This window comes from Epinephelus lanceolatus, chromosome 20 (genome assembly GCF_041903045.1).
Source record: "Epinephelus lanceolatus isolate andai-2023 chromosome 20, ASM4190304v1, whole genome shotgun sequence".
NCBI classification, from domain to species: Eukaryota; Metazoa; Chordata; class Actinopteri; order Perciformes; family Serranidae; genus Epinephelus; species Epinephelus lanceolatus.
The window spans coordinates 30,288,656-30,309,555 of record NC_135753.1 but is presented as its reverse complement, the minus strand read 5'-3'; the positions used below and the strand labels follow the sequence as shown (position 1 = coordinate 30,309,555).

General features: G+C 43.3%; 2 protein-coding genes across 2 annotated transcripts in view; one reads left to right on the top strand and one right to left on the bottom strand.

The window, feature by feature from the left end:
* The window catches only part of LOC144458910 (leukocyte elastase inhibitor A-like), a 256,223-nt gene that overhangs the window by 187,375 nt on the left and 47,948 nt on the right, over window positions 1–20,900 (bottom strand).
* Window positions 2,273–16,043, top strand: LOC144458871 (leukocyte elastase inhibitor A-like). The gene is made up of 10 exons (XM_078162607.1): window positions 2,273–2,411; window positions 7,360–7,547; window positions 10,199–10,336; window positions 11,171–11,311; window positions 12,707–12,824; window positions 13,314–13,456; window positions 14,573–14,650; window positions 14,905–14,994; window positions 15,076–15,256; window positions 15,485–16,043. Exons 1-10 carry the CDS (start codon window positions 2,273–2,275, stop codon window positions 15,703–15,705), a joined length of 1,437 nt encoding a protein of 478 aa, XP_078018733.1. The 3' UTR covers window positions 15,706–16,043.

Genomic DNA, 20,900 nt, shown 5'->3' with positions numbered 1-20,900 from the left:
GGGACTCCTAACTATGTTAAACCTTTTCATCTCTAGGTAGCAGAAAGATCAGGCTTTGCATGTGCCGTCCTGATGCAAGACATGCCCACAGGCCAGGCGTACAGGCTATGAGGTAATCCTATCAGCCCCTGAATTTAACATTCAGCGCTGTTCCACCATCAACCCCGCCACTAAACTGGTGCTGCCAACAGATGGTAAGTCACATGATTGCATTCATGACACAGAGAAATTTATGTGAAGATTTGCACAATCAACCAATCCCAGCTGATCTCACATTGTTTGTAGATGGCTCATGTTTTCGTGACGCTACTGGTAGCCATGCAGGCTACGGGATTGTTCAACTTCACAACAATGACCACACCATTGAGATACTACAATCACGTAAACTTGCTCAGCCATGCTCAGCCCAACTTGCAGACATAAAAGCTTTAACAGCAGCATGTAAATTGGCAGAGGGACAATCACTAAATGTATACACAGACTTAGCATACACCTATGGTGTGTGCCACGTCCATGCTAACATATGGAAACAAAGAGGATTTGCAGAGCTGACGGCACTCCTGTAACACATGGAGCTGCCATCCTCGACCTGATAGAAGCCATGTTCCTTCCCACAGCTCTAGCAGTAATTAAATGTCCAGCCCACCAAAACACTGATACATTGATAGCCAAAGGCAATAACCTTGCAGATGAACAGGCAGCAATAGGGGCAGTAATGACACCCTTACTAACCATACAAGACTGTGAACCCCTCACAACCATGCCCTCCCTCATAGCAGCTCAAAACATAGTTACTGAGGCTGAAAAACGTCTATGGGTAAAAAGATACAATATCATCAGACAATGGTAGTCATTTTGTGTCTAACGTCATACAAGAGACACTGAAACAACTAGGGATCAAACAAAAATTTGGCTGCGTTTACAATCCCCAATCACAGGGAGCTGTAGAAAGAGCAAATGGTATTTTAAAAACCAAAATAGCAACAATAGTAGTAGATAGTGGGGACAAGCTTAGCTGGGTGGATGCTTTACCGCTTGCACTAATGTCAATGCGCTCACAAGCTAACAGAATCACGCATCTAACACCGCATGAAATGCTTACGGGTTCACCCATGCCAATACCATATTTGAGGGGTCCCTATGAAGGGCCCCCATTGGAGCAACTGCAAAATGAAATGTTTGACTATTTACGAAGTCTAACCTGTATCCATAGGGCTATCTCCCAGCAGGTGAAAGGCACCACAGAGGACAGAAGGGTCGAAATCCCAGAAGACCTTCAACGCATACTTCCTGGAGAGTGGGTGTACGTCAAGGTGTTCAAAAGGAAGTGGGACCAGCCACGCAGAGAAGGTCCATACAAGGTCATATTAGCTACACCAACTGCCTTGAAAGTTGAAGGTAAGAACGTTTGGTTCCATCTTAACCACTGCTGCAGAGCTAACAACCCAGAGAGGGTGTCAACAGAGAGCACCTCAGAGGAAAACACCCCATCCTCAGTCGCCACCTGCTAGCCACAGGGCTGAGGATGAGGGCCCAAGCGCAGGGGGAGCAGAGAGAGGAGAGAGAGCAGAGACAGAAAGAGAGCAGGGAGAAGAAAGCAGCAGCTCAGAAACAGGTGAAGATGGTAACTTGACTCAAGTTTACATACGTATGTAGACAGAGACCAACAAGTACAACATTCCAATTGGAACACTAAAAACCTCATCAATTCTTGATTGGTTAGTAAAGTTCTCTGTTGGAAAAATCTTACAGACTATAGGAGTAATATTTGGACTCGGCGTCCTTCCCCTAGTACAGATCCTGATAAGAAGGGCCATGAGAACGGCCACGGGACAATTTATTATGCTGATACAACAGCAGGAAAAGCTCCCCGAGAAAGGCGAATTGTGGAAACTAGATAAACCGTGGGTAAGATCCTATGCATCCAAAAGATTGAACAACGATTTATATGAAACCATGATTGACAATACGGACATATGTGAGAATATGGCTGACAATATAAACTTATATGAGCCAATGAAGGGGAACCTGGAAGGGGAATACGAGGTTGTATAGAGAGAGAGAGGGAGAGCCGATTCAGGGTAAGAAATAACCAAATAATTGGCAATAGATTCAGGAAAAACCTTGCTGTTACCAAACCCATACTAACAATCGACTGATTAACATATATAGGTTATCTATACCACAGGGCAATTAGGAGGAAAAGGAGGGAAGTGAATTGAACTAAACAATGTCCTTTCTAACACACAGATTGGTGCAGAGCATGGCCAGCATGTGGAGATCCCTGTATCCAAAGCAGCAGAATCCAGGGTTGGCCTACCAAGAGCGCCCAGCCATGTCAGAGGACCAGCCCCCATTTGAGCCCAGGCTAGGGATGACCTACAGCGGCAACTGGTCAACCACCACGTGCTGCAACGGAAGATTGAGATGCTGAGGGGATCAGGTGGCGTCCTACCGGCGCCTGCGGATGACTGGTACATCCGCCTATGTGCCCGACGGACAGTAACTTGGCAGCATTAACAGCAAAGATAACTATGTACCTTGCTTACTGTACCCGGTATATGTGAAGTTATCATGTATTCACTGAAGAAAATACCAGTAACGACTGTAGTCACAACCACTGTATAAGAATGTCATTATGATTAATCATGCAACAAGAAAAACAAAGACATTATTAGGCTAGCTCTTATACTCTATATACATACGAATTATTCGAGGTGATAATCATGAATTGTGTGTGATACCTACGGATGACAAAATGTGTGACAGATACTGCTGATAATCAATGAAGTATGACTTATGTGCAGCTCTACTGATGTTGATCACTGGAAAATGATTCATGTGTGATAATAGCCAATCTAAATCTTAATGGTATGGGACTATGAAGTCCCAAAGGGGGGATATATATATTTTCTCCCCCTTGCTGTGATTTAAGATATTATATGGGACTATGGAGCCCCAAAGGGGGGAATGTAGTGTAATGTACTGATTTACTGAAGACATATACTGTACCTTTTAGCTGACCTTTAAAAGATATGTGTTGAAGCAATATAATCTGTGCAACTGACAAATTACACACTGGTTTAATATTTCATGTATTCTTATGACACACACACACACTTATTGAGCACTTAAGCATTGTGGTGGAGAAGTACCTAGGACTCACTGTGAATCATTTCTAAAAATAGCATGAGGATGGGTTCAGAAAACACTAGTGGAAAATTAGGGGAATTACAGCTTGTCCTGAGAATGACCCTAGAGGGGGAAAGGACTAAAAAGTGCTGAGTCAGCAGAAATATGACACCATTATGGTGGAGAAAAAGTGACTCAGCAGAGGTGGGATATCGTTACGATCACAGCCAAGTGGGAAGGATTAAGGGAAAGAAATGACTCAGCAGAAATTCTATGATAAAAGAGCGAGCGCAAACAAAGAAATTCCAGCCTTGCTCCGGAGCTTGGCTCATTTGGGTTGTGATGTGTTTGTTGCCTGCGAGCACATTAAACTCAGTTGCATCTGATTCTACGTGTCTCCAGTGATTTTTTGACCTCTGAATATTTGAGTTTTTGATATCTAATGGAAGACAAAGAAAGTCCGTTTGAGAGGAGAAGAGCGAGGTCGCGAGCTAACTGGCCCGGCTCGGGACCTTGACTTTTTTGCTTCTACAAGTGCCCGGAGAGAACCCACGCTGACATGGGGAGAACATGCAAACTCTGTACAGAAGGGCTCCCACACCCGGGATTGAACCGGCAACCCTCTTGCTGTGAGGCGACAGTGCTAGCCGCCCAGCACCAGTGTGTGTCAGTGCTTTTAAAATTACTTGGAAGATGCCTTTTCAGTCAACTGATCATCAACTGGCGGTGAGTTGGATCAGATAGTGGGGGAGGCTGACAGACCTGGTAAGCCCAAACATGAAATGAGGGTGAATTAGGAATGTCTGGCTGAGGACCCTGGCTGTGAGGGTTTTTTTTAGAATTCACTCATTTACCCACCATTTTGTTGTTTTACTTTATCATGGACCAAAGAAAAGTTAGGGTGGAGTGCTTTTGTTACGGTGCCAAAACACTGAATTTCCCATCTGCTGCATAAATCTGATTGTTTTGTTGTTTTAAGCTTCACATTACACTTAATATTCCTAAATCAAAGCTGCAGCAAGGTATCAGAATTAGCAAGCAGTGGGCAGTGGAGCAGTGGGAAATGAAGTATAAAATACTCTGGAACCAAAATCTCAGACTTCCTCACCAGGTGACATCACCAAGTTTAATCATTAATCATTCCCTTTATTTTGGGTTTCCTATCACCTTGAGCAGATAGTCTGGCAGTTTGCTGCACTGCTTTAACTGCATCCGCATCTGCATCTGCGACTGCATCGCAGACCGCCCATCTGTTGGCTGTGCCTCCTCCGATGCCGGTTGCTGTTCCTCAGTGAAGCAGAGGACCTGGGGATGTAAATGATAGTTTCTCTTATTAAGATAACTTTGTGTGTGTGTGCGCGTGTGTGTGTGTGCAACTGCACTCTCTGGTGACAGACTTGTGTAATAAACCTCTCCACGCCCTCTTGTTGAATCGCAGACACACACACCAAGGCATACATGTGCAGACACGTTGTCTTCACCACAACTAACGCCTAACTCACTCACTCCCAGGGCTAATGCCCTCTTGTTAACTGTAAATGGTCAACCGTTAACATTTACCACAATGTATTACCACTATTAACAATAAACTGTGAGGCTGTCCCTTGCTTTGGCTCTGTTTGTATTCATGGCCTCATTCATCAGCTTCACATCTGACTGAATAATTGCTCCATCGACATCCAATGTGTGCAACCATTGGGTACAAAGCCAAAGAAGGCACAATTCATTCAAACCAGGCTATCTGGTTTAAAGTTTATCCGATAAAATCAAATAATTATGAAATAAATCAAATGATGAAGCAACCATCTCTGCAACTCCCATTCCTATTTCCCTTTATTATCTCCCAGGTGCAAGGGTGTGTAATACAGAATGATCATGGCTTGTTTGCTTAATCTCAAATTTCTTTTGTAATTTGCAAAGTACGCTGCTTTAACAGCACAGTTTTGTTCTGGGGTCACTCAAATCTGGACAGTGGCTGCAAGTGGTCAAACTTTTTGAGTGCTGGAAGAAGTTTTCACATCCTTTAGTAAAAGTGCAATACAATTCTGTAAAAGGTAAATGAACGGAAGTATTAAAAACAAAATGAGAGTAAGAAAAATTAACTGGCAACTAGAGGGTAACTTTGGGGGTGGCTTGGGAACTGGAGGGTCATCAGTTCAAGTCCCTGTATGAACCAAGTATCGCAGTGGGATTGGTAGCTGGAGAGGTGCCAGTTCACCTCCAGGGCACCGCTGGCACGCCACTGAGCAAGGCAATGAACCCCCAGCTGCTCGGGTATCACTCCAAGGCAGCCCCCTCGCTCCAAAATCTTTCTATCTAATGCATGTACAGGTTCTGTTTGTGCATGTGTGTGTATTTTGGGTCTGTGTGAATAAGACAACAGAGTGAAAAGAAATGTAATATCCCCTCTGGAATTAATTAAGTATATCTTCATCTTCTTCTTCTCCTTAAAGCTACAACAAAATGCAGTGACAAGTATGATATTGGCCTCTCAAATGGAGTAGATGAAGTGGAATAAAGGTTTGAAGTCGGAGAAAATGGAAGTACTCATGTAAAATACAAGCACCTTAAAATTTTACTTCAGTACAGTAAATGTGCTAAGTTACATTCCACCAACAAAATTCACTCAAGAAAGGATCATATCGCTCACATTTTGGCTTTCATGCTTTCTTTGCTGATCATTTTTGTGATCTACAAATCAGGAATTGAACCATTCCTCCTCCGATTTTCCGAAGCAGAATGGAATAGATCCCTGTCATTTCTGCTGACGCAGGAAGATAGAATGAGTAATCAAAGCATGTGCAGGCACTTTCACCTGCCACACCCAACCAACGCTGCCAGATAGTTACATGTAGGTAAGAGCTTTCCCAGTGGAAATTTGGATCAGAGCCCTCCTGTCATCTCTAACACCAGTGTGTATGTTCATTCATCTTCTAACCGCTTCATCCTCTTGAGGGTTGCGGGGGGGCTGGAGCCTATCCCAGCTGACATCGGGCAAGAGGCAGGGTACACCCTGGACAGGTCGCCAGACTATCGCAGGGCTGACACATAGAGACAAACAACCATTCACACTCACATTCACACCTACGGACAATTTAGAGTTATCAATTAACCTAGTCCCCAATCTGCATGTCTTTGGACTGTGGGAGGAAGCTGGAGTGCCCGGAGAGAACCCACGCTGACATGGGGAGAACATGCAAACTCCGTACAGAAGGGCTCCCACACCCGGGATTGAACCGGCAACCCTCTTGCTGTGAGGCGACAGTGCTAGCCGCCCAGCACCAGTGTGTGTCAGTGCTTTTAAAATTACTTGGAAGATGCCTTTTCAGTCAACTGATCATCACCTGGTGGTGAGTTGGATCAGATAGTGGGGGAGGCTGACAGACCTGGTAAGCCCAAACATGAAATGAGGGTGAATTAGGAATGTCTGGCTGAGGACCCTGGCTGTGAGGTCTTCAACTCCTTCCTCTAGAGGCATTTTCTGTACATCACAGGGGATGCTGGGGGACATGGAGTCCAAGTGGGCCATGTTTAAAGCCTCCACTGTGGAGGCTGTTGCCAAAAGTTGTGGTTGGAAGACTATCAGTGCTTCTTGTGGCGGCAACCTAAGAACCTGCTGGTAGACACTGGCAGTGAAGGAAGCCTTTTAGGTCTGGTTGACCCAGGGATCGCCTGAAACAGCAGACGGGTATTGTTTGCCCATAAGGCCAAGCACAAGGGCTGCAGCTGAGGTGGTTGCCAAAGCAAAAACCCAGATGTAGGAGGAATTTAGGGAGGCTATAGAGAAGGACTTTTGCTTTGCCTCATGAAAGTTCTGGGAAATCATTAGACACCTCAGGAGGGAAAGCAGGGCTGCTCTCAGGCTGTGTTCAGCAGGGGAGGACAACTGCTGACACGGACTGGGGTTATTATCAAATGGTAGAAAGAGCATGTAGAGGAACCTGAAGGTAAGGGGATTTGTCTTGACATGTCTGGGAGGTGATAGCATTGTTGGAAGGGACACTCCCAAGTTGTATAAAACATAAGTACGAAACAGTTAAAGGTTTGCAAAAGCTGCTTAAATTCATATTATATGTTATTAAGAGATTGATGCTTACCTATTTAAACTTTTTAAAAGCTAATTGTGTTTCACTTAGTCAGAGAAACATATCTCGTCTTATTTAACTTTTCAGGTAAAATATATGCAACAGTTTATAGTGTGATGAATAATGCTTTGCTCTGTTTCAGACAAAATGGAGACAAGAGCCCCATCCAAGATAACCAAGGCCAACACCACCTTCCTTCTGGCTTTATTCAAAAAGCTGAGCAATGAAGACAAGACCGGGAATATCTTCTTCTCCCCGTTCAGCATCTCTTCAGCCCTGGCTATGGTGATGATTGGGGCCAGGGTCAACACGGCCACACAGATGTCCAAGGTACAGTACACACACACACACACACACACACACTGTGGAAGTGAACAGAGTTACAGTTCTCATGGTATCACACCCATTTGGGTGTGTTTATACAAGCATGACATCAAATGTCTTTGAAAAATGGTTGATCTGGTTCATCAAGGTGTTGGAGGCGTGTCAGCCAAAACAGCCTCACAATGTCCAGAGGCTTTAGCGTCTCAGGGAGAAGCTCACCCACATCTGGCGCCCTGCCAGGGATATTCCCCTGAGTCTTCAGACTCTGCCCCCTCCACAGAAGATGTGGTGGTCTGGTTCAGGTTCCTCTACATGCTTTCTACCATTTGATAATAACCCCAGTCCGTGTCAGCAGTTGTCCTCCCCTGCTGAACACAGCCTGAGAGCAACCCTGCTTTCCCTCCTGAGGTGTCTAATGGTTTCCCAGAACTTTCATGAGGCCAAGCAAAAGTCCTTCTCTATAGCCTCCCCAAAATACAGAAAATGCCTCTAGAGGAAGGAGTTGAAGACCTCACAGCCAGGGTCCTCAGCCAGACATTCCTAATTCACCCTCATTTCATGTTTGGGCTTACCAGGTCTGTCAGCCTCCCCCACTATCTGATCCAACTCACCGCCAGTTGATGATCAGTTGACTGAAAAGGCATCTTCCAAGTAATTTTAAAAGCACTGACACACACTGGTGTTGGGCGGCTAGCACTGTCGCCTCACAGCAAGAGGGTTGCCGGTTCAATCCCGGGTGTGGGAGCCCTTCTGTACGGAGTTTGCATGTTCTCCCCATGTCAGCGTGGGTTCTCTCCGGGCACTCCAGCTTCCTCCCACAGTCCAAAGACATGCAGATTGGGGACTAGGTTAATTGATAACTCTAAATTGTCCGTAGGTGTGAATGTGAGTGTGAATGGTTGTTTGTCTCTATGTGTCAGCCCTGCGATAGTCTGGCGACCTGTCCAGGGTGTACCCTGCCTCTTGCCCGATGTCAGCTGGGATAGGCTCCAGCCCCCCCGTGACCCTCAAGAGGATGAAGCGGTTAGAAGATGAATGAACATACACACTGGTGTTAGAGATGACAGGAGGGCTCTGATCCAAATTTCCACTGGGAAAGCTCTTACCTACATGTAACTATCTGGCAGCGTTGGTTGGGTGTGGCAGGTGAAAGTGCCTGCACATGCTTTGATTACTCATTCTATCTTCCTGCGTCAGCAGAAATGACAGGGATCTATTCCATTCTGCTTCGGAAAATCGGAGGAGGAATGGTTCAATTCCTGATTTGTAGATCACAAAAATGATCAGCAAAGAAAGCATGAAAGCCAAAATGTGAGCGATATGATCCTTTCTTGAGTGAATTTTGTTGGTGGAATGTAACTTAGCACATTTACTGTACTGAAGTAAAATTTTAAGGTGCTTGTACTTTACATGAGTACTTCCATTTCTCCGACTTCAAACCTTTATTCCACTTCATCTACTCCATTTGAGAGGCCAATATCATACTTGTCACTGCATTTTGTTGTAGCTTTAAGGAGAAGAAGAAGATGAAGATATACTTAATTAATTCCAGAGGGGATATTACATTTTTTTTCACTCTGTTGTCTTATTCACACAGACCCAAAATACACACACATGCACAAACAGAACCTATACATGCATTAGATAGAAAGATTTTGGAGCGAGGGGGCTGCCTTGGAGTGATACCCGAGCAGCTGGGGGTTCATTGCCTTGCTCAGTGGCGTGCCAGCGGTGCCCTGGAGGTGAACTGGCACCTCTCCAGCTACCAATCCCACTGTGATACTTGGTTCATACAGGGACTTGAACTGATGACCCTCCAGTTCCCAAGCCACCCCCAAAGTTACCCTCTAGTTGCCAGTTAATTTTTCTTACTCTCATTTTGTTTTTAATACTTCCGTTCATTTACCTTTTACAGAATTGTATTGCACTTTTACTAAAGGATGTGAAAACTTCTTCCAGCACTCAAAAAGTTTGACCACTTGTAGCCACTGTCCAGATTTGAGTGACCCCAGAACAAAACTGTGCTGTTAAAGCAGCGTACTTTGCAAATTACAAAAGAAATTTGAGATTAAGCAAACAAGCCATGATCATTCTGTATTACACACCCTTGCACCTGGGAGATAATAAAGGGAAATAGGAATGGGAGTTGCAGAGATGGTTGCTTCATCATTTGATTTATTTCATAATTATTTGATTTTATCGGATAAACTTTAAACCAGATAGCCTGGTTTGAATGAATTGTGCCTTCTTTGGCTTTGTACCCAATGGTTGCACACATTGGATGCCGATGGAGCAATTATTCAGTCAGATGTGAAGCTGATGAATGAGGCCATGAATACAAACAGAGCCAAAGCAAGGGACAGCCTCACAGTTTATTGTTAATAGTGGTAATACATTGTGGTAAATGTTAACGGTTGACCATTTACAGTTAACAAGAGGGCATTAGCCCTGGGAGTGAGTGAGTTAGGCGTTAGTTGTGGTGAAGACAACGTGTCTGCACATGTATGCCTTGGTGTGTGTGTCTGCGATTCAACAAGAGGGCGTGGAGAGGTTTATTACACAAGTTAGTCACCAGAGAGTGCAGTTGCACACACACACACGCGCATACACATACACAAAGTTATCTTAATAAGAGAAACTATCATTTACATCCCCAGGTCCTCTGCTTCACTGAGGAACAGCAACCGGCATCGGAGGAGGCACAGCCAACAGATGGGCGGTCTGCGATGCAGTCGCAGATGCAGATGCGGATGCAGTTAAAGCAGTGCAGCAAACTGCCAGACTATCTGCTCAAGGTGATAGGAAACCCAAAATAAAGGGAATGATTAATGATTAAACTTGGTGATGTCACCTGGTGAGGAAGTCTGAGATTTTGGTTCCAGAGTATTTTATACTTCATTTCCCACTGCTCCACTGCCCACTGCTTGCTAATTCTGATACCTGCAGCTTTGATTTAGGAATATTAAGTGTAATGTGAAGCTTAAAACAACAAAACAATCAGATTTATGCAGCAGATGGGAAATTCAGTGTTTTGGCACCGTAACAAAAGCACTCCACCCTAACTTTTCTTTGGTCCATGATAAAGTAAAACAACAAAATGGTGGGTAAATGAGTGAATTCTAAAAAAAACTCCCCACAGGTTATTTTATATGAATGTTATAGCTGTTAAAGCTTGTTAAAGTTTGGTCTGGTTTTGCCTTCTTCCACTTTCTTTTCAAAAGGTGCCGAAAGTCTCATAAAGAAAAATTAAAAGTCATGGGAGGTTTTGCAGAAAGTCATTCTATCTACAGTAAATGATGAGAACAATGTCTCCAAAATCATCCATTTTATGTCACTATCACTGGGCAGCATTTAGCACATACACAATGGCCACTATGGTAGCATTATTCAAAAAGAAAAGACTGACCATGTAATAAAAGTGCAAAAAGTTTAATTTTCTCTCTCCATAATGGTTGCCTCTGAGTGCAGTGTATGCAACGCTGTAGCACGGAGCACCAGCATTACCAATGATTATGGTGTCTATTCTCATCATTTAACAGTCACACAATCCCAATGACCCATATTAATGTTGTCTTTTCTCTGGCTCAGTGTGTCTTTGTAACACTCAGTTCTTCTCTGGCTGTTTGCAGCACCTGAAACCCCAGGATGATGAAGAAAATGTCCACAGCAGGTTTGCCAAGCTGCTGGCTGCCATCAACAAGCCAGATGACGCCTATGCTCTCAGCACTGCTAACAGGCTGTATGGGGAGAAGACCTTTGAGTTTAAAGAGGTATGTGTATGTGAGCCTGTTGTGCTCAGACACCGATGAAGCAAAGCTGTTTTAGTTTTAAGGCCCAGACAAGAGTTTCTAGTATCTTAGTACTGTAGTAACACTTCTTATATATATATATATATATATATATATACACATTTGAATATTTTGCCAGATATTTAATACTCTATTGTTTTTAAAACTGGGTCCAGTAAGTGACCCTGTCCCTAGGAACCCACTGGCTATTCTGGTTGGTACAGGTTGTGAATGTTAAATTGTTGTTATTGTACTTAGTGTTCCTATAATTTGAAGCATTTTCCGGCACAAGAATTTCCTTTGGGATAAATAAAGTTCCATTGAATTGAATTGACGTACAAAACCAACATCAAAGATCTTGTGGCAATAAGGCTGACTCTTGCGTCGCATCATGTTGCCTGTGCCTCGGCCAGAGTTTCACTGAATACACTGCAAAGACTACAGTCAGCGGCCAACTAGCACGAACGTTGTGAGCCTGCGTGAGAGGCAATAACTCTCCATAGCAGCAGGCAGTGATAGTCTGTTCGTCATAACAAAAAGGGTGACTGGAAAACTGATAGGACGGATTCGAGAGGCTAGTTAGCCTGTTGGCTCATTAACACAAACAATTATAAACCATTTCTGCCAAAGAGTTCAATAGCGCAAAAAAATAATTGTACCTCATAGAGCATGTTGGTTGACTTTAGCTTTTTACTTTTCTCACTTCATTTCTTTTCCTGCACACTGAGCTGAAGTCAGAGTGACTTCATTCAGCGACAGGCTCTGCCCAAATCTACCACTGCCCGGGTAACAGACGCTTACCAACAGCTCGGCAGCTGACCATCAAAGTAGGCTATAAGAAGAGAGATACTTACTTGTATACAATATAAAGCGTATAGATTTGATAAATGCTAGGTAAACCATCTGTATCTACATAACATATTACTTGACTGAGTTTTTTTAAACTGTTCATATGATTTCATTTCTGGTTATGGTGGTGAAACTGTTGGATTTTTCAGACTTTAGAGTTTCAATTCAGCCTTAAAGTTTGCACAGTATACCTTTTACTTGTGTAAACTCCTGCCATACAGTTGCAGTAAAAAAGTGGCACCTGTGTTGCTCAACCAGCTAACTCTATGATTATGTGCTCATTCAACAACCAGAAACCATTAAACCATAAAATTAAAATGCAAAAGTTGAAGGAACTGAATGCGACTAATGATTGATTGACCAGCCCTGTTCTCTGGGATTAACATATCCATCCTGTGTTCAAAGAACTAAAAACTGTCAACATTCAACTGAAATTCATGCCAATAAAATAGTCGTCTATTTCTTGACATCTCTCGTGTTTGTTAATGGATTAATGTGAGTATTTCACTGTGCTTTTTATGATTCCAGGAGTTCTTAGCAGAAACCCAAAAACACTACCAAGCCGAGCTGGAGCCTGTGGACTTTATAAAAGAGTATGAGGCAGCCAGGGTCCACATCAATGAGTGGGTTGAGGAGCAGACAAAAGGTAGATCTCATATTGACACACTTATCACATAGACTGAAATTGTTGGCCCCCACCCAAGCCTTTTACACCTCAAATTTGACCGAACTTTGGATGAAAACATTACTAGAGCTGCCTGTGTCTCCTTCTTAAAGATGTACTTTGCAAGATTTTCCATAAAAATCAATTTATAGACTCACAATGAAATAATCCCTCTCTGCCCTCTGCCTGTATTTCCTTTTTATTTTCTGTGTTCAGGATGTTTTTGGGTGTGTAGCTGCACAGCGTTTGGGTGAGGTCATGGCTTTATAAAAAGGTAGCCACCAGGTGACACTATAAGCAGCAGGCATCCAAGAGACACAGTGCCAAAAAAAACACAAATATAGCGAGGCGAAAGGCCAAACAGAAGTGAATCTGTGGTTGGTGGTAGGGTTGGCTGCCTAGCATGTTTATAAAAAATTACTGACAATCCTGCATAGTACCTTCAGTGATTTGCTCATTACTCTTCACAAGGTAAAATCAAGGACTTGCTGGTAGAGGGCGTGTTGGACGACAGGACCAAGCTGGTACTGGTCAATGCCATCTACTTCAAAGGCTTCTGGAACCAAAAGTTCAACAAGGATGAGACTGTTGATGCTCAGTTTAGAATTAACAAGGTAACCCTGCACAAAAACAGCTCAAGGTGGAGAAACACCTGAGGAACAAAAGCAGCACTCTGCGCACAGTTAACCTGAGCTCTGTAATGCTGTAGCTGGCATGTGCAGGGCACTCTAATCATAGACCATTACAAAGCTGTGTTTATTTTTCTGGACGGGATTTTTAAGCTTGAAAGTGATCTGTCTTTAAGTTTTAAAAAGTTTGTGGTTTGATCTGCCGTAGCTCAGTGAAACCACTGGTGTGCAAACTGCAGCAGACTAGAAAAGATTTTATCCAAGTTCTTCCCCAAATAAGAAATAGTTTGGGAACAATGCCAGCATTCTTGTTGGTCATAGAATTTCAGGGATATCCTTGAATTACATCCTGGAGCTGTGTTGATATGACACCCCATCCCCGCTGCAATTACCCTTTCCAAAACCCACTAACACCCACTAACATCTGGCTTTTGTATTTAATGGGAAAGATTACAATCGGCTTTCTCTCCCACGACAAATGACTCCGCAGAAGTGATGGGTATTTATCAGCTCAGGCTGTTCTCAAGCACCATGCATACATTTTCCTATGAAAAGGAATGCACTGAATATCGCACATATCCCTCGTAATCATGATCCAGTAATCTGTGTATAACCCACGTGCTGGGGAAGGCTGCAATCATGTGACCAATCCGCTGTAGGAAGCAAAGAATAAAGAGGGAGGCAGTTTGGGGAGGTGGATGTGTCAGATAAAACAACTTTGCCCGGAAGACTGGGGTTTGTAACTATATGAAGTTTGAATCATCTTAACGCACATCCTCACCGTGTTTCTTTCCTAAACATAACATAGTCTATTGCCTATTTTTAGCTGGTTTTCTGGGATTTAAAAACAACAACACTGATTTTGATGGAAAACATGGTATTAGCATGTCTTGTGAAAAGTTTTACCAGACTGAAAAATGCAAAGACATCAGGCATTCACTATAGAAATGAAATGTTTTGAGTCTGTCTAGTGATAGAAAACCAGAGATATGCTCATAAACTCAGGTCAGAACTATGATATACAGATCATTATTTTGATGCATGATGTGATGATAACTCACTTTAAAAAAGAATGCTTGTTCTGTTTGCCTCTGTCTTTAGAGTGACACTAAGCCGGTGAAGATGATGAGCCAGAGAAGTGAATTCCTTTTCATCGTGGTTCCTGATCCCAGTTTCAAGGTAAAGTCCATGTTTTACATCAGTATGGTTTTGCCCATTCTATTAAATACAGTGGACAGATTGACCATGATACAAAGAACAGTTGGTTTCATTTTGATAATGACTGAAACCATCAGACTTATGGTTTTTACCATAATTTCCATACGTAACTAATAGAGACGGGGTTTTTTTTTCTCCAAATACCAACGTGTTTCTCAGGATGAATAAATCAGATTATTTTAAATTGAAATGAAAACCTCAATGTGTTTGGACAGATCCTAGAGATGCACTATAAAGGAGAAGAGCTCAGCATGCTCATCTTCCTGCCCAATGACATAGAGGACGACACAACAGGCTTGGAGAAGGTAGGACACATATGCACATACAGTGAACAAATGCACCATTATAAACAGACAGACTAATAATCTATACTGTATTCACACTAGCTGGAGGCGCAGCTGACCTATGAGAAATTTGTGGAGTGGACTCGTTCAGACCTGATGCGTAAAACTGATGTTAAAGTGGGTCTACCTCGATTCAAGCTGGAGGAGACCTACGACATGAACAATATCCTGTTCAGCATGGGCATGGTGGACGCATTTGATGTCAGAAAGAGTGACTTTTCGGGTGAGACACAAACTGCATTCCTATTTTAGGAGCACAACATACGTGACCAAAAAAAGAAATCCAAACATCATAGAAAACCCACACCCAAACAAAAATGTTGTTAAATGCACTTGAAAATTAAACAAGCACAACGAAAAACAAGAGCCAGTAATGCAAAACACAAGGTAGCCTGCATCTCTCATTTAGTGTGCATGATAAAGCAATGGACTCTCTCTGCTCTGCTAACAGGCCTTTCCACAGCCAACAACCTGGTACTGTCAAAAGTCGTTCACAAGAGTTTCGTGGATGTCAATGAGGAGGGAACTGAGGCTGCTGCTTCCACTGGTGCCATTATAACAGCTCGCTCTCTTCCATCCATGTTCGTCGCAGACCACCCCTTCCTCTTCTTCATCCGACATAACCCGACCAACAGCATTCTCTTTGCTGGCCGATACTGCTCTCCGGAGTAAGCACTGCTGAGTGTGCTGCAGACGTGGATGTCAAACCAAACCATCCCTCCTTCATAAAATCAAGAGACACATTTAAAGAGACATTTTTTTGGTCACTCTGTCTCTTTTTGGTTGTTTTGTGTCTCTTTTTGGTCATTTTGCATTTGTTTGTGTCTCTTTGCAGATGTTTTACATCTCTTTTTGGTTATTTTCTCTCCCTTTATGGTCACTCTGTGCATCTTTAGTCATTTTTATCTCTTTGTGGTTGTTTTGTGCCTCTTTGTACTCAATATGCATCTGTAAGGGGGGTGAAGGGATCAGTGTATTTTGAATAAAAAGGATTCTTTGGATCAAGTGGAGAGCAAACTGGATAACCAATGTGTACAAAAATGTACTGATAAATTACAATAAAACCCAGGCTAAAAACAATTGAAACTTACAAGAAATTAAAATGTCCTAAAAAGAGCAAGTTTAAAACAGTCCTTTAAAATGGCCTAAAATGATATGTAATTTCAAATGTCTTAATTTGGGGGAGCAGATTCATCGGTGCTGGGGAACACTGTCCTTGTGGCAGGACCGCACCAACTTGTCTCTCTGCCACCATACCCTGAGGCCCTCATAAAAAAAAAAAAAAAACAGGAGAGAGAGAGAGAGATGAGCTGTAATAACAAATCCAACAAGCCTGGGCCGACTTTGTTTCTTTTCCACAGAACTTTCAATAATGGGCAGTTATGGTACTCACGCTCACGTCATTTTACGATGCTGGAGCACCGCTCTGTCCTGCCCCAGGTTGGCGGCTCCTCCTTGCCCCCTTGTTAGCCTCGCTGCTTTACACAGTTCTTTTGCTTCTCCCAACATGGCTTCCCTGGCACCTCTGTATAGCAGCTGTTTTGTCTTCTCCTCCCTAGCGCACCATTTGCTGCTCCTCCTGCATCCTTGCGCCTCACTGATTAAAACAAAGGGTTTATACAAAAAGGTAAAAGCTCACAGATGCAGGTATTTACACTAATCAGGTCACTTCTGCTGGCCTGGAGTAAAAACACATTAAAAAGTAGCAGATGCAATTTCACAATAAAAGCATGCAAATAAAACTGAACACTGGAGTAAAATAATTTAAAACAATATGTAAAACAACTAAATAGAAGATAACCACTGCAAAAAAATATGAAAAGCACAACATGCATGAAATCTAAATATAATAATAATAATAAATTTTATTTGTAACGCACTTTATATTTAACGAAAAATCTCAAAGTGCTACAACAGCAAGAAAAGAAAAAATAAGTTAAAACAAGAGTTAAAAGCAGTTATCAAAGTAACACGAGCAAAAATTACAGATTAAAAGATTTTTTAAAAAGGTACGTTTTAAGGCCCTTTTTAAAACAATCAATTGACTGTGGAACCCTCAGGTGTTCTGGGAGGGTGTTCCACAGTCGAGGAGCAGAGGAGCAGAAGGCTCGATCTCCCAGTGTGCGGCTCTTAGTCCTTAAACCATGGGGTTTATTTGAGCACTCCAGAAACTCCGGTAACACTCCAGGGGGTAAAAGACTCCGTCCCAAACTCTGACTCTTCTAGCGCAACACACACACTTCGTAACTTTACACACATACTCGTTTACCATTCCGAGTGGGGACCCCCCTCCCCTCTCTGCTCCACCACTCTCCAGCCCGCACACTGACTGACAGCGTAGCCGGTAAACAGAGCTCAGCTGTTTATTTAGCCTAGCAATATCTCTGGACTATAGTAGCTGCAATGGACGACTTTGAACGCGATTTTGAAGAGTTTCTTGTAGCGGACACAGACCCAGAGCCATACCTGTTTGAGCCGGAGCATACAGATGAGGAACTCCATGTGTTTGATGCTGAGCGGGCGAGAAGAGAGGCTGAATGCACAGAATGGGATTCGGTGCTACTGCTGTCATCGTTGGGGAGATATATCACTTGGGGGGAGAAGTCTGTGGCTGTTGGTGGAGCGGAGTGAGCGTGCTGAGGTCTGGGGGGTGAGGAGTTCTTTGAGGTACTGGGGGGCATTGCCATGGATGCACTGGAATGTGAGGAGGGAGACTTTGTAGTCGATCCGAGCGGAGATGGGTAGCCAGTGTAGTGAGTGAAGAATGGGTGTGATGTGCTCATATTTACGTACTCTCAGCAGGATTCTAGCGGCGCTGTTTTGAATGTGTTGTAATTTCTGTATGCTCTTGCTGGGAATCCCGCTGAGAAGTGCGTTACAGTAGTCGAGTCTGGAGGAAATATAATGATAATATATTAAAGTATAATATAATAAACAATAAAAACATCACTTCTGGCATGTTACAATGCCAAGTAAGGTCCTATAGTTGTAGCCTTAGTTGCCAGTTACTTTTTCTTACTCTCATTTTGCTGTTAAAAATCACTAATTTGTCTCTTTCTACCATAGATTTTAATCTTTACACTTGTTGAACTGATATCTGGCAGAGCAATGGAATCCTATCTATATACTGCCCTCTAGTGGTGACACTGTGTTACTACACCTCTGTGCTTGTGTCGTCATTGTTAAAGTCAATGAAGTTAAAGTTAAATAGGGACACTTCCGGTAAGTATTTTCAAAATAAAAATAATAGCATCAGATGTTGCGGATTATGGCCACTGGAGGGCAGTATTTACATGTGCTTGTATTACATCGGATAATTAAACGCTTTGTGTAACCATAAGCTCTACCAAGCTTCAAGGCAAGCATAATAGTATATAAAAACTATTAAAGGGCCAGTGTGTAAAATGGGTTGAAAACACTGACATCAGTGGTCAAATTCTAGATTGCAGGGCTCACTCGCTCACCCCTCCCGTCGGGTAAATGAGGGTGGCCTCGTAGGGACAAAAACCCTTGCGCACGAGTTTTTCAGGAGTAGGTGTATCTAGCGATGAGGTGAATATTTATTTAGAAATCTAAACCATGTTACGATATTGTAATGAATCACTCACGAGCAGGAGACCAGAGGAGCATTTGGGAAAAAGGCCAGTTTATTTGAGCACTCCAGAAACTCTGGTAACACTCCAGGGGATAAAAGACTCCGTCCCAAACTCTGACTCTTCTAGCGCAACACACACACTTCGTAACTTTACACACATACTCGTTTACCATTCCGAGTGGGGACCCCCCTCCCCTCTCTGCTCCACCACTCTCCAGCCCGCACACTGACTGACAGCGTAGCCGGTAAACAGAGCTCAGCTGTTTATTTAGCCTAGCAATATCTCTGGACTATAGTAGCTGCAATGGACGACTTTGAACGCGATTTTGAAGAGTTTCTTGTAGCGGACACAGACCCAGAGCCATACCTGTTTGAGCCGGAGCATACAGATGAGGAACTCCATGTGTTTGATGCTGAGCGGGCGAGAAGAGAGGCTGAATGCACAGAATGGGATTCGGTGCTACTGCTGTCATCGTTGGGGAGATATATCACTTGGGGGGAGAAGTCTGTGGCTGTTGGTGGAGCGGAGTGAGCGTGCTGAGGTCTGGGGGGTGAGGAGTTCTTTGAGGTACTGGGGGGCATTGCCATGGATGCACTGGAATGTGAGGAGGGAGACTTTGTAGTCGATCCGAGCGGAGATGGGTAGCCAGTGTAGTGAGTGAAGAATGGGTGTGATGTGCTCATATTTACGTACTCTCAGCAGGATTCTAGCGGCGCTGTTTTGAATGTGTTGTAATTTCTGTATGCTCTTGCTGGGAATCCCGCTGAGAAGTGCGTTACAGTAGTCGAGTCTGGAGGAAATATAATGATAATATATTAAAGTATAATATAATAAACAATAAAAACATCACTTCTGGCATGTTACAATGCCAAGTAAGGTCCTATAGTTGTAGCCTTAGTTGCCAGTTACTTTTTCTTACTCTCATTTTGCTGTTAAAAATCACTAATTTGTCTCTTTCTACCATAGATTTTAATCTTTACACTTGTTGAACTGATATCTGGCAGAGCAATGGAATCCTATCTATATACTGCCCTCTAGTGGTGACACTGTGTTACTACACCTCTGTGCTTGTGTCGTCATTGTTAAAGTCAATGAAGTTAAAGTTAAATTGTGGACACAATTACACAGGGACACTTCCGGTAAGTATTTTCAAAATAAAAATAATAGCATCAGATGTTGCAGATTATGGCCACTGGAGGGCAGTATTTACATGTGCTTGTATTACATCGGATAATTAAACGCTTTGTGTAACCATAAGCTCTACCAAGCTTCAAGGCAAGCATAATAGTATATAAAAACTATTAAAGGGCCAGTGTGTAAAATGGGTTGAAAACACTGACATCAGTGGTCAAATTCTAGATTGCAGGGCTCACTCGCTCACCCCTCCCGTCGGGTAAATGACGGTGGCCTCGTAGGGACAAAAAGCCTTGCGCACGAGTTTTTCAGGAGTAGGTGTATCTAGCGATGAGGTGAATATTTATTTAGAAATCTAAACCATGTTACGATATTGTAATGAATCACTCACGAGCAGGAGACCAGAGGAGCATTCGGGAAAAAGGCCAGTTTATTTGAGCACTCCAGAAACTCTGGTAACACTCCAGGGGGTAAAAGACTCCGTCCCAAACTCTGACTCTTCTAGCGCAACACACACACTTCATAACTTTACACACATACTTGTTTACCATTCCGAGTCGGGACCCCCTCCCCTCTCTGCTCCACCAATCTCCAGCCCGCACACTGACTGACAGCGAAGCCTGTAAACAGAGCTCAGCTGTTTATTTAGCCTAGCAATATCTCCGGACTATAGTAGCTGCAATGGACGACTTTGAACGCGATTTTGAAGAGTTTCTTGTAGTGGACACAGACCCAGAGCCATACCTGTTTGAGCCGGAGCATACAGATGAGGAACTCCATGTGTTTGATGCTGAGCGGGCAGAGAAGAGAGGCTGAATGCACAGAATGGGATTCGGTGCTACTGCTACCATCGCTGGGGAGATATATCATCAGGAGGAAAAGCGCCGCAGAGAGTGCATCACAAGGAGTGAAGTTGCGTCTTCTTTTCCTTGCAGATGACGGTTTGGTTTCATTCTCTCCTGTTGCGTGGTAAGTGTGGTCCATTCGCAAACTTTATGACTAAAAAACTTTTCACTACTCTCTATCGACGAACTACTAAAACTCTCTGCTGTTTCCTCCTCCTTCTTCCTTCCTTCCGCTGTCTTCGTTGGTTCATTTATACACGCGAAACGCGTTCTCTGGCTGGCTGGATTGTCC

What these genes read in the sequence shown, in the direction of transcription:
- LOC144458871 (XM_078162607.1), top strand. Translation starts at nt 2,273, where the DNA reads ATGTGGAGATCCCTGTATCCAAAGCAGCAGAATCCAGGGTTGGCCTAC. An exon ending in CGGCCACACAGATGTCCAAG is followed by an intron (nt 7,548 to 10,198) that starts GTACAGTACACA and finishes TTACATCCCCAG; the next exon opens with GTCCTCTGCTTCACTGAGGA. An exon ending in ACACAACAGGCTTGGAGAAG is followed by an intron (nt 14,995 to 15,075) that starts GTAGGACACATA and finishes TATTCACACTAG; the next exon opens with CTGGAGGCGCAGCTGACCTA.